This window comes from Megalobrama amblycephala, linkage group LG15 (assembly GCF_018812025.1).
Source record: "Megalobrama amblycephala isolate DHTTF-2021 linkage group LG15, ASM1881202v1, whole genome shotgun sequence".
NCBI lineage: Eukaryota > Metazoa > Chordata > Actinopteri > Cypriniformes > Xenocyprididae > Megalobrama > Megalobrama amblycephala.
Window position 1 is genome coordinate 5598811 of NC_063058.1, and position 12580 is coordinate 5611390.

General features: G+C 36.1%; 3 protein-coding genes across 3 annotated transcripts in view; 2 read left to right on the forward strand and 1 right to left on the reverse strand.

Moving 5' to 3' along the window:
* Nucleotides 1-12580, reverse strand: part of bmb (brambleberry) — a 130808-nt gene that overhangs the window by 71574 nt on the left and 46654 nt on the right. The gene's annotated exons all lie outside the window — the stretch shown is intronic.
* LOC125246591 (histone H1-like) lies at nucleotides 9424-10186 on the forward strand. The gene has a single exon (XM_048157567.1). The coding sequence runs from the start codon at nucleotides 9485-9487 to the stop codon at nucleotides 10103-10105; it is 621 nt and encodes a 206-aa protein (XP_048013524.1). The 5' UTR covers nucleotides 9424-9484; the 3' UTR covers nucleotides 10106-10186.
* LOC125246612 (histone H2A-like) lies at nucleotides 11748-12230 on the forward strand. The gene has a single exon (XM_048157589.1). The coding sequence runs from the start codon at nucleotides 11795-11797 to the stop codon at nucleotides 12179-12181; it is 387 nt and encodes a 128-aa protein (XP_048013546.1). The 5' UTR covers nucleotides 11748-11794; the 3' UTR covers nucleotides 12182-12230.

The window sequence follows — 12580 nt, forward strand, 5'->3', positions numbered from 1 at the left end:
GATTAGATTTTCACAATTGCTAAAACAAAAAACTCTCTGAACCCCAAACTCTTATTCTCTGAACCAAATGCTCAATGGACTACACCAATTTATCGAATAAATCAGTCTTTCTGTAAAACCTTAAACAAGTTTGCAAATCTTATGCACTCTTTTTTGCAAAACTCTAAACACATTCATTCTCACTCACTAAAACACATATTGCACTGTGATGCACTTGTTTTGGAAAACAGTAAACACAAGTGACAAAATTAAACAACTACAACAGGGTCATTCTACAGAAACGTCCACTTTTGGTATGACAAAATGTCTTAAAATCCATTTATTTTTCTAACTTTTAAACTTAGACCACATTATTATATTACACTTTGACTTTATGAATACACATAAATGACAGTTTTAATGATTTTTTTTTTTTTTTGTACATTTATTTAAAGACTGCATGTCCCTTTTTTGCCACTGGTGTTACCTTACTTCTCTAGCATTTTTAAACATTTTTATGAAATATTATTTCTTAATTTTTTCATCACATGCAGTCAGAGTTACAGAATAATAATGATAATGCAAAAAATAAGGAGATTATGTTTTTTTATATTTTAATCAGGTTAGTTAAAAGTGTGATTGAATTATGTTAATTCAATTGCACAACCATGTATTTGCTATAACAATGAAAATATTTGAAAAACAGTTATAAAAAAGTAATGATGCAATCTTTTACATCTTAATTCTTGAGTGTTGCAGAATTCAATGGATGTAAAATTATTATCATGTCACATATGACACATTTTATTTAATGTGACAGACAAAAAACAGTAACACCAGTGACGCATACATAAGACCAAAGATCCTTATTCTTCACCTATAGTGAAGTAGATGGGGCTAAATTTTTACATTTGGTATACAATAAAAGACTATCATTGACACTTGGTGAAAGCAGTCAGAAAAAGATCATAAACAACATTGTCTGTAAAGTTACTGCACTGAATTTAGCCATATACCCTTAATTTAGCCATATCTGTCCAAATGAGTATTACAGTTTTTTTCAATTGCTAACAAGCATTTAGCAATACTTACAGTTTTTTTCAATTGCTAACAAGCATTTAGCAATACTTAAAGTACTTTTTCTAAACTCTTAACACAGCAACACACAAACATCACACAATTAGCCAAATAGTTAATTTTCTGCCCAAAACCATATTTTGTTATATAAACACAAACTCCACATTTCAAAATGCTAAAAACCTTTTTCAACACATACTAACTCTAACAAAACACAGCAAAACTGATTCAAAATCGAGTCGTTCTGTCAAAACATAGCACTAGTTGTCTATTCAACATGAACATATAGTCAATCAAAGCGCAATGACTGTCAAAATACTAACAGTTGATGGCATTATGAAAACTGCATTACTTGTCATGTTTCGGTTCAAACTGGAGAAAATATGAAATCCATTGTTTTTATAATTCAGTTTCCTTTTACTGCAGTAATAGTATAATGCATGTAAGCCATTCTACATTTTTGGTTGAGTGTTGAATGTGTGCATTCTTGGCAACAGAAGTGAGTCATTATTTTATAGAACGTGCAGTAGAAAAAGAGAAGAAGGAAGTAACAGAATTGCTCAGGGCAGCTACTGGTCAGATGAGTCCCCTATGCAGAACTTCAGTGTCCCCCTTGGTTGAAATCTCTTTCTGGGGTTGGGTGTGTGGTGTTGATGGTGCCCATAGATGGTGGGATGGTGTCCCCTTGGTAGTTAGTGCCCTACGCAGACCACATATTCTGCATATATGGAACAATGGTAGTGGAATCGTTGTAGTAAAAGATTTACATGAAGCTTTTACTGAAATGAAAACATGAAATTGCTGCCATTGATCAACAACAAATCCAACATACATGGCCTTTGGTTACTGTTGAAGCTTTTTTCCACCACAGAATAAAAAAAGTATAAAAGGTAATTGTGACTTTTTATCTCACAATTCTGACTTTTTCCCCTCAGAATTGTGATATATAAACAATAGGAATTGAGTTTAAAAAGTCAGAATTGTGAGATAAAAAGACATAATTACCTTTTTTATTTTCTATTCATGGCAGAAATAAGCTTTCATAGGTTCCACGTGTAAGTGAAAAAAACAGAGATGCACAGTCCAGCATTCTTCCTCCTCTCCCATACCTCTTCTTCTCCCTTGTCCTGATCCAACTTCTCCTTTCCTCCTTCATCTATTCCTCTCCCTTACCCAGATATTATTTTCTCTCTGCTCCTCTGTGTTGTTCTTCATCCACACTGAACGAATCCGATTCAAAGAGTCCTATTTTACTGTGTATGTCCATGTAATGGAAAGAAGTTCAACCCCTGACTATACTTCCAACTGAGACTGGAATCTGCTCAATATTTCAGTGATCTGCTAATTAAAAATGCTTATCAATTGTTTCAGTATTTGTTTTATATATTTTTTTCAATACTTTTGAGCTGCTGTTGTTGCAGAATTAGAGGTTTTATCCTATATTTAAAGATTGGAACATTGGGTCTTCATTTCTGACTTGCTGTGTTTAAGCATTTGCAAATAAGATGAGAAAGATCCATGATTTTGGTATGAGGTAAGCTTATATGAAAAGAAAATTTAAGCATTTAAAAAATGTGTTAATTGATTGCATTTTGTGTGAAAACGACATGAATTGTGTTAATGGTATGGCCACAACAGATGGATGTTCTGCTAAATGTGTTTAAAGTTTTGAAAATGTGACTACAGAATGGACAAATGTATGTTAGCAATTGAAAAAAACTGTAACAATGAGAAAGAAAAGTTAGAATCATGTAATCTTACAGTTTTTTTCAGTTGCTAACAAGCATTGTTCAATACCGAAACCACATTTTCAAAACTCTTCACACAGTCAGTGAAACAGAAGTCAATGCAGACCAAACTGTGAACTATTTTTCATTGCTCTCAGACAAAATGCATTCAGTGACCACACTTTTCAAAATTCAGGAACTCTTTTCCCATCCGTACTCCACAACATGCAAAATACTATGTATTTCCAGCACATTTTTCTAATGCTAACACACTGCATTCAAAATTATTAAAACACATTCAAAACAGAATGATGGCAAATTCCAAGCATTTATGCAGTATTTTTTTCAAATATTCTCAATTTTATAGCCAAAAATTAAAAAAAATAATCATTACAAACTAATTGCAATTTTAGCTGAAATTCCACCCAGTCCAATGCAAGAGAGAGAGCAGACTAGAACCATCACTGTAATTTACTATACAGTTTTTTTTAATTGCTTTGGTGCAATTTTCACAAGTAACTGGTAAATTTTCAAAACTCTTAGTACTAATATCACAACAGATCATCAAAAGTGCACTTTTTTCAAACATTTCAGCATATTTTCAATTGTGTTAGTACAATACACAAAATCAGAAAGCATCCTTTTCACAACACAAAATAAGTGTTTCATCTATATGAATGTTTCATTCACAGTAACTTTCACAACACAAAATAAGTGTTTCATCTATATGAATGTTTCATTCACAGTAACTTTCACAACACAAAATAAGTGTTTCATCTATATGAATGTTTCATTCACAGTAACTTTCACAACACAAAATAAGTGTTTCATCTATATGAATGTTTCATTCACAGTAACTGCCTTTCATAATGCTATTACTATCAAACTTTTGATTTGCATCTCTTTTCGTTCAGTTTAATCCATTTGTCTATTATTTAATCCAACTGAACTTAATGATTAATCAATTAATCATTTGGTACACCTATAGATTTATATAGATATTGATTTTATAGGCATAGGCATTGATTTTATATAACATATTTGCAATTTACGTTATGGATAACCAAATGTAACATATTCTTTTCACATTATAAGCAATTTATCTCAGATTTACCTAGATGATAACCACAATTTTCAAAGTGTGTGTGTGTGTGTGTGTATGCGTGTGCGTCTGTGGTCCTGGTAAACACTGCGTTGTGAACCAAATGTCCCCATGAGGAAAACAGCTTATAAATCTTATGAAATAAAATTTTTATACAGTTTTTTTTATTCGCTTTGGTACTATTTTCACAAGTAAGGTGTACATTTTCAAAACTCTTAGTACAAAAATCCAAACTGATCACACTTGTAACGCAGCTAGTCATTCTTTCAAAACCTGATGGAATGCTTTCAGTCAGTTGCACATGTTTTCAGTCCACATAATCATTGTTTCAAACACAAGATTATTGTAATATGTAATGAGAACATTTGGTTTAATCACAGAAACACAACTTTAGTACTTTAGTACTTTAGTTTAGTACTTCAGTTTAGTACTTTTAACAATCAGTTCATCCAACAGCAAACAATGCAAGATACATGTTTCAAATCACCCTTGATGCTGAAATAATTACAGTCACACAGGATACATGCCACATTAGAAAATGCACTTACATTACCTAAATTACATAATTGACATAAAATCCATAATGTTTGTAATAATGTCTATTCAGTGTGTTATCAAAAGGTGTGAAGTATGATGCAGTCATGAGGTTTTGTGTAGAGCAGAGTGTGCTGGCAATACAGTTCTAACTGTACCACATGACTGTATCTATACTGTAGTTGATCTTTACAGATGAAGGGTGAGTAACAGTAATGAGGCAGTCTCTCTATACCATGGTAATGCCTATAATCAGTCTGATGTTATACAGTCAGTCATTACAGTCAGTTATACAGTCACTTTATCTTGCTCTTTTCACAAATTTCAACACCCCCCCATAACTATATATTACCCATCACAGAAAACATTCTGCATTTTTACATTTTATAAAAAATATACTTTTGTATGATTTAAAAGCTGTTTTCCTCATGGGGACCAAAAAAAAAAAAAAAAAAAAGTCATGGTAAACCCTGCTGTGAACCAAATGTCATAACCAAAGGATGGTAATACCAGTAATTTTAGACCTAGTGGGGACATTTGGTTCACAACGCAGGGTTTAGCATGACCCCACACACTCACTTTGACAATTGTGGTCATCATCTAAGATAAATTGCTTATAATGTAAAAAGAATTCATTACATTTGGTTATCCATATCGGAAAATGCAAACAAGTTCTATAGAAACTATGCCTATAGAATCAATATCTATAGAAATCTATAGGTGTACCAAATTATCCATTGATTAATCATTAAGCTCAGTTGGATTAGAGTTTTTTACAGACGCTAGGACACATTTCTCAATACTTAGGTCACTTTTGCAAAACTCTTCACACAGTGAGCACAACAGAAGTCTATGTGGGCTAAACTGAGGATCAATTATCATTGCTTTGGCACAAAATGCATTCAATGACTACATCTCTCAAATTTCACGAATTCTTTTCTCACTCAGACACAACAACTGCCTAAACTCTGTGTACGTACAGGCCAATTTGCACATGCTTACATACTGTTTTCAAAACTGTTAAACTTATGTTCAAAACAATAACATAATACAAAACTGAATAAGAGCAATTTGCTACATTCATACAGTAATATTTTAATGAAATATATTTTAAATCTTAAAATTAAATGCTATAAAAACAATTGAATTGTATCTGTATCAGTGGATGGTGTGTATACAAATTAAATGGAAATAAAAATAAATAAACAACATAAAATATTGACGAATTCTGCATCATGTCTGATTCATTCCAGTAACATATATTGCAGTGAATTATAAACAGAGATGTGTCCTTGTTTTACACAAGAAAACATTGTATAATGCTACATGTTGTTAGTGTTTTTCAGGTCATTGTTTTGTGGGTGACAAAGTGTGTTTGTCGGCTGTCAACCTTTGCTAGTGTTCTGGAAGAATGAGTTGATTTGAGACCTGAATAAAGTGTTTTGGTAGTTGTAGTGCATTTTGAATGTGAAATGAACTGCTTTGCCAAGCTGAAAGTTGGTTAGGAGAACTGTGTGAAGAGTTTTGCAAAAGTGACCTAAGTATTGAGAAATGTGTCCTAGCGTCTGTAAAAAACTGTAAATTAATCATGCAAATGTGATTTACTAAATTCTAGTTAATTTACTGGTATTCATTTAACCATTATTTAACTCCCAAAACCAGATGCTAATTTGCGCTGCTCTTGTTAGATTGCATTGGTTTTGGTAGATTATGGAAATGATCCGGCTGCATCTGTGTTCTTTCATCAGTAGATCACACGCAGAACTTTCCACTCCCATCGGCGCTTTTATGGAATTGCACTCTCACGCTAATTTGTAAATCTGGCCTCAAGGACCTGCGGAAAGCCTGTTAAATATCTGAAAGAACCCAAATTCTGAAGTGATCTGTGAACTAACCTGTCCTGCACCAGACATGTGTTGTAGCTGTTATCAAAAAAAGGGTGTGTTCAGACTTGGCAGGTTTGGTTTGGTTAGGTTAAGAACAAACTATGGTGTGATTGATCTGTTAGTGCGGTTCATTTGTTAGTGTGAACGCTGCCAAACCCTGGTGCACACTCAACAAGCGGACCGAGATCGCTGAAAGGACGGGACTTCCACTTCGAAATTAACTCTGGTCTATGTTGTGATCATATTTCAGTCGAACCAAACCAAAGACATCTAAACAGATCAATAACAGGACATGATGTCACAATGTCACATATGACAGTTCAGTACAGGCATTGGAAATACTGTCTCCTTGCAGCAGATGTTTGTTTTTGTGTGACGGAGGAATTCATGACGCTGTTTTGACTCCTTTACACATTTTATAAACTCTTCACAGATTCTCAGCTGGTAAAAATACAATTATACATGTGCATTTAGCCCAGAACACAGCATTGTTTTATGTTCAGTAGTTCTGTTGCAAAATAAGTCATAAGAAGTGTTTATTTTACTGTTTTAGTTTTTGTTTGTTTGTTTGTTTTGTATCTTTATGTGCATCATTTAAAATGGCATTGTGAACGCTAAGTAAAACATGACTAAATGTCAAAATCATTTTATTTTTTGGTCCAGACCAAAAGAGGCAAGCTGTGGTGGGTCAGGATTACTGTAGGGTACATGTAGTACATGTAGGGTACATGAAGGTGCAACTCTACAGTCAACTTTCTTTCTTTCTTTCTTTCTTTCTTTCTTTCTTTCTTTCTTTCTTTCTTTCTTTCTTTCTTTCTTTCTTTCTTTCTTTCTTTCTTTCTTTCCCCCACCTATAAGCTTTCTTTTTTGCTTCTTTGGGGGATCCATTTCACTGTACCAATGTTGTATTTCTGTACCCCTGCTGTATTACAGATTGTGTTGGTAGTGGTATTTGTGAATAAACTCTGAAACTCTTGTTGGGGATAAACAGTTTAGGACCCTTGAAACCAGATATGTTGAATAATAATAAATTGAAGAAAAATTTAATGAAGAATAGTTTGCAGTTTCATCTGCAGAAGCCAGCTTCATGTCTCACAAGGAGTTCTTAGGCCGCTCTGCATACATTCACATTTCCACAACAATTATACTCTAACAGAGACTACTAACTACGTCATTACTAAGGTAAAAAGGATTCTGATCGGTTAAGAGAAGATAGACAAGATTAGAAGTTTTCAGATAGTCAGAAGCGTATCTCCAGGCGTCAAGAATCTGACGAAGGACCCCTAGATTTAGGGACTGGATGTCCCTTTAAGGTCGTGAGATGGCGTCTCTCTGTCTCCAGCTCGAACTACCAATTGTCCAGACCTGCACAGATTATTAGCACACATACACAGATACACATGATTCACAGCTTCTTCAAGGCTGAAGTTGATCTGAGCTCTGCTCTGAGCAGGAAACGTTCCCCAAAACATACAGATAACATGTTCTTTTCTCTCAGTGAGAGGTACAGAGGAAAATAGATGCTTTAACATACATTGAAGAAGTCATTCAAATATTTTAACAGAAATATAAATGTTGATTAATAACTTAAAAGATATATATTGAAGCGGCAGTGGATTCCAGAATCCACCCCTTCACTCTGAACTCTAAAATGGATTTCACAAATCCTGTCTTTATAAGTGACTTCCCTTTACAGAAGGATTTGCCGAATGTTCATTGCACTTTTCTCTTCACTTCTTAACTATTTAATCGTAGTAATTTTTTAAATTTATTTATTTTTTATTTGGTCACGGTGGATTTCATTACATGTTTGTTGTCGTGCCACTTTTAGATGTATTCTGCATTATTTATAATACATTATGAAATGTAAAATTGCAAATTTTAGTAAAGGCATGCATTGTAAGTACTACTTTCAGTGTGCTATTTGCAAAAGCTTTATGTCCTACAGTCCTTTATTATCTTTATATTTATATTAAATCTGACCGGCTTAGCAAAGTTAACAGGGACAGTTTCTGAAAGGTGAATCAACATTAAGCTTCAGTAATTGGGTAATTTGCATTTTTAAGACAAAATTAAAAATAAAGTATTGGGTACTAAAACCTTAGTGTCACTGACGTACTGAAAATATCACTAACCAGCCAAACAAAGTTGAAAAACCTGATACTGTTAGTTCATGAACAAAATAACTCTATCATTGTTCAATCAGTTTTGAGGGCAAAATTATATCTATTTAAGTTCAGCAGTGTCCAGAGTAGATGTAGTTTTACTCCGCAAACTTTTCTCAGTTTTGGTTCAGGGTAAAAGAGAGATGGTGAATGTTTGATTTTACGTGTGAGGCACAAAATATCCTCAAAAAATGACCCGTGCTATATTATTTACATTTCATTTTATCAGATGATTTTGTCCAAAGCGACTTACAAATGAAGACAGTCTTAAGGAGGCAATGACAAGATATGTTACAAGATATGGTGTAAATTATCTTATGAAAACGTATTTAACAAATTAAAATATGAATACTTTCGCGATTAAAGGGATATTATTATTATTATTATTATTATTATTATTATTATTATTATTATTATTGTTGTTATCATCATCATCATCAGCTGAGTGAAGATGAGGGCCAGACAGGAGAGTCACAAACAGACTCGGATCCTCCGGATGATGTTCGTGTGCTTCAAGCTGCCCAAAACAACAGCTCTATGAAAGCCTCTTCACGCCCCTCACTAATGCTGATTTCGTTAAAGTTGCGTTCAGACTGTTTTCTGAACACACAGCGGACGCGTTCAGGCTTTTATCAACTTTTCAATAAAAACGAGGCATCAAATGTACACGCGGCTTTTTCCCGTGGCTGATGCCAGACTTGGATTTGGTCTGACGGAGACAAAATAAACATTTCCTCTTCGCGTATTTTAGTCTCCAGTGAAAGTTCAGATCCTCTGCTCGGTGCTCACCTTGTTTTGACTCTAACAAACTGTTTTACCGCTCCAGTTTTGTCCCAAATGTAAGAGAAGAAAACACAATCGTGAGGGGCTCGTGGAGGCGCACAGACACCGAGCAGGGCGGGTTGAGTCTATAAGGTTCTCATGTGTTATTTAAGAGCACAGCGGCGCTCGAGCGCTGATCATTGCTGAAACCAGACAGCGTTTGAAAGACTGTAGATCCGATCTGAGAGAGAGATGGCAGAAATCTCTCCAGCCCCGGCCGCTGCCGCCCCGGCCAAAGCGCCCAAGAAGAAGTCAGCTGCGAAAGCCAAGAAAGCAGGTCCAGGTGTCGGTGAGGTCATCGTCAAAGCTGTGTCTGCATCCAAGGAGAGGAGCGGCGTGTCCCTCGCCGCCCTGAAGAAAGCTATTGCCGCCAGCGGTTACGACGTGGAGAAGAACAACTCCCGCGTCAAGATCGCCATCAAGAGTCTGGTGACTAAAGGCACCCTGGTGCAGGTCAAAGGGACCGGCGCTTCGGGCTCATTCAAGCTCAACAAGCAGAAAGCCGAGACCAAGAAGAAGCCGGCCAAGAAAGCGGCTCCTAAAGCGAAGAAGCCCGCGGCCAAGAAACCCGCTGCTGCCAAGAAACCCAAGAAAGCAGCGGCAAAGAAGCCCGCCGCCAAGAAATCGCCCAAGAAGGCCAAGAAACCCGCCGCCACAGCCGCTAAGAAGGCGACGAAGAGCCCCAAGAAGGCAAAGAAACCAGCAGCCGCTAAGAAAGCAGCCAAGAGCCCCAAAAAGGCCAAGGCGGCTAAACCTAAGGCGGCAAAGCCTAAAGCCGCCAAGCCTAAAAAGGCAGCGCCCAAAAAGAAATAAAGTATTTACTGTTTCTCCTCAAAGGTTCTTTTAAGAGCCACCCACTAACTCTGAATAAAGAGCAAACTCTTTTGTTAATGATTTGACCTGCTATTTTAATAGCTATGGAAGTAAATTATTTGAAAAAAAGGCTTAATATTTGTTAACATGCGTGTTCTGGGTGCAGTATTTCAATCACGGCCCGAAGATATGCTTAGTACGAAACTTAAAAAAAAAAAAATAATAATAATAATAATGGTGGGCCTCGTTAACAACTTCAAGGTGGGCGTGGAAAAAAATGCTCATAATCGACCCTTCCAGAATGAGGTGTGTTTGGAGGGAAGTTCAAGGATTGGTTTAAAGTCTGAACAGACTGTGAACCAATGGACGACCTCTTAATCTTGTCGAAGTAAATTATTTGTAAAGCTTGTTAAAATGTTGTTTCAGCGCTTTAGTTCGACTGACAATGTTTTACACATGCTAACTGTCTATTTAGAAATACCGTAAACTACAATAGCTGTTAAAAATATTTAATATTAATAAATAATATTAATTACCTTGAATTATTAACCTTTTTGAGGTTTACTGTTGTTTTTACCCAGTTCCTGTTAAATAATAAGGTTCCTAGTTCATGTAAATGATCAAATATTATTCCTGTACATAAAATATCTAATGCTACACTCTAAAAAAAGGTTTTATATAGTACTAAAAGTGGTTCTTTGACTCATAATCATAGGGGAACCACTTTAAGTGCTGTATAGCACCAAATCTTCAGCAGTTCTTCAGCGGTTCTTTGGGATGACTGAGGTGCTAGCACCGCTACCATATACAGAGCCTACGGCACAGAGGCTCCGGCGTAGGTCTGACACAGAAATATAAATCAGCTTTTAAGCACCTGTATGGTTCTTCAGTGGTTCTTCAGTGGTTCTTTGGGGTGGTTAAGGTGCTACAAATCCTTTAGTGTTTTTAAGTCTGTTCTTAAAAGCCATTTTTTAGGATAGCATTTATGTGATTTTATTGTGTATATGTTGTTATATATGTATATATCTTTTTTATGCTTGTAAAGCACTTTGAAATGTTACCGTTAAAGGCACTATATAAAATAAAGATTATTATTATTATTATTATTATTATTATTATTATATAGCATTATTATATTATTTATCTTTACGAGCCAAAGAACCACTGTTGGTGCTGTTTAGCACCATTTTTGTTGAAGAAATAAAATGCGATATGGCACATCTTATGGGTTCTACAAAGCACCATTTGACAAAGGTGCTGTAGAGCAAGAGCGGTTCCCCTATGATTACGAGCCAAGAACCGCTTTTGGTGCTATACATCGGCTAGTAAAACAACATCGGGTAGTAAAAATGTGTGCAAATTTAAAATTTTAAATGTTGAGACATGAATATATGTACACATGGAAATGTCATTGTTTTAATTGTTCTATTTCCATTTTTAGATATATTGATGTGTTGGTGTCCTTGTTAATGTTTTCTTTCTTTCTTTCTAGTCTACTGCATAACCTGACTACTAAAAGGGGGTGGGGTTTGGATGTGTTGGAGGGAAGTTCAGTGATTGGCTTGAAATCTTAACAGACTTTCAACCAATGGGCGACTAGAACGTTCGCTTAAAGGCAGGACCTCGATACTCAGTTTCTCCATTCATTCAACACGTTGTTTATTGATACTGTTTTAAGTAAAAGTAACAATGAGTGGCAGAGGCAAAACCGGAGGCAAAGCAAGAGCGAAGGCTAAGACTCGCTCATCCAGAGCTGGACTGCAGTTCCCCGTCGGCCGTGTTCACAGACTTCTTCGCAAAGGCAACTACGCTGAGCGCGTCGGTGCTGGTGCTCCTGTTTATCTGGCGGCTGTGCTCGAGTATCTTACCGCTGAGATCCTGGAGTTGGCTGGAAATGCCGCTCGGGACAACAAGAAGACCCGCATCATCCCCCGTCATCTGCAGCTGGCGGTGCGCAACGACGAAGAGTTGAACAAACTTCTGGGCGGAGTGACCATCGCTCAGGGCGGTGTGCTGCCCAACATCCAGGCTGTGCTGCTGCCCAAGAAGACCGAGAAACCCGCCAAATCCAAATAAGCGGACTTAGTCGGTCTCATCGAAACCCAAAGGCTCTTTTAAGAGCCACCCATTTTATCTGATAGAGAGCGCTTTTCTTTAACAGTGTAATGACATTATAAACCCAGTCAGTTGGTTATCTTTAAAAAAAAAAATAATAATAATATATATCATCAGGAAATTACCCATCAAAACCATTAATTGTACGATTGCTCTTTATGGGCGCTTAGAAAAACAGTAGTAGCAGGAACAAAGTGTTTTAAACGCGTGATAGTTTCTGACTAGTTTCCAGACTCTGCTCGCACTGCATCCTGGGAGTGACGGAGACGGAGCTGCACTTCCTCACAGAATGCCCTAAATACCACGAAATCAGAGACCACTACTTCCCCAAAATTAATAAAATATTTACCCAATTTAACT

Coding starts and splice junctions, on each gene's coding strand:
- LOC125246591 (XM_048157567.1), top strand. CDS start 9,485: ATGGCAGAAATCTCTCCAGCCCCGGCCGCTGCCGCCCCGGCCAAAGCG.
- LOC125246612 (XM_048157589.1), top strand. CDS start 11,795: ATGAGTGGCAGAGGCAAAACCGGAGGCAAAGCAAGAGCGAAGGCTAAG.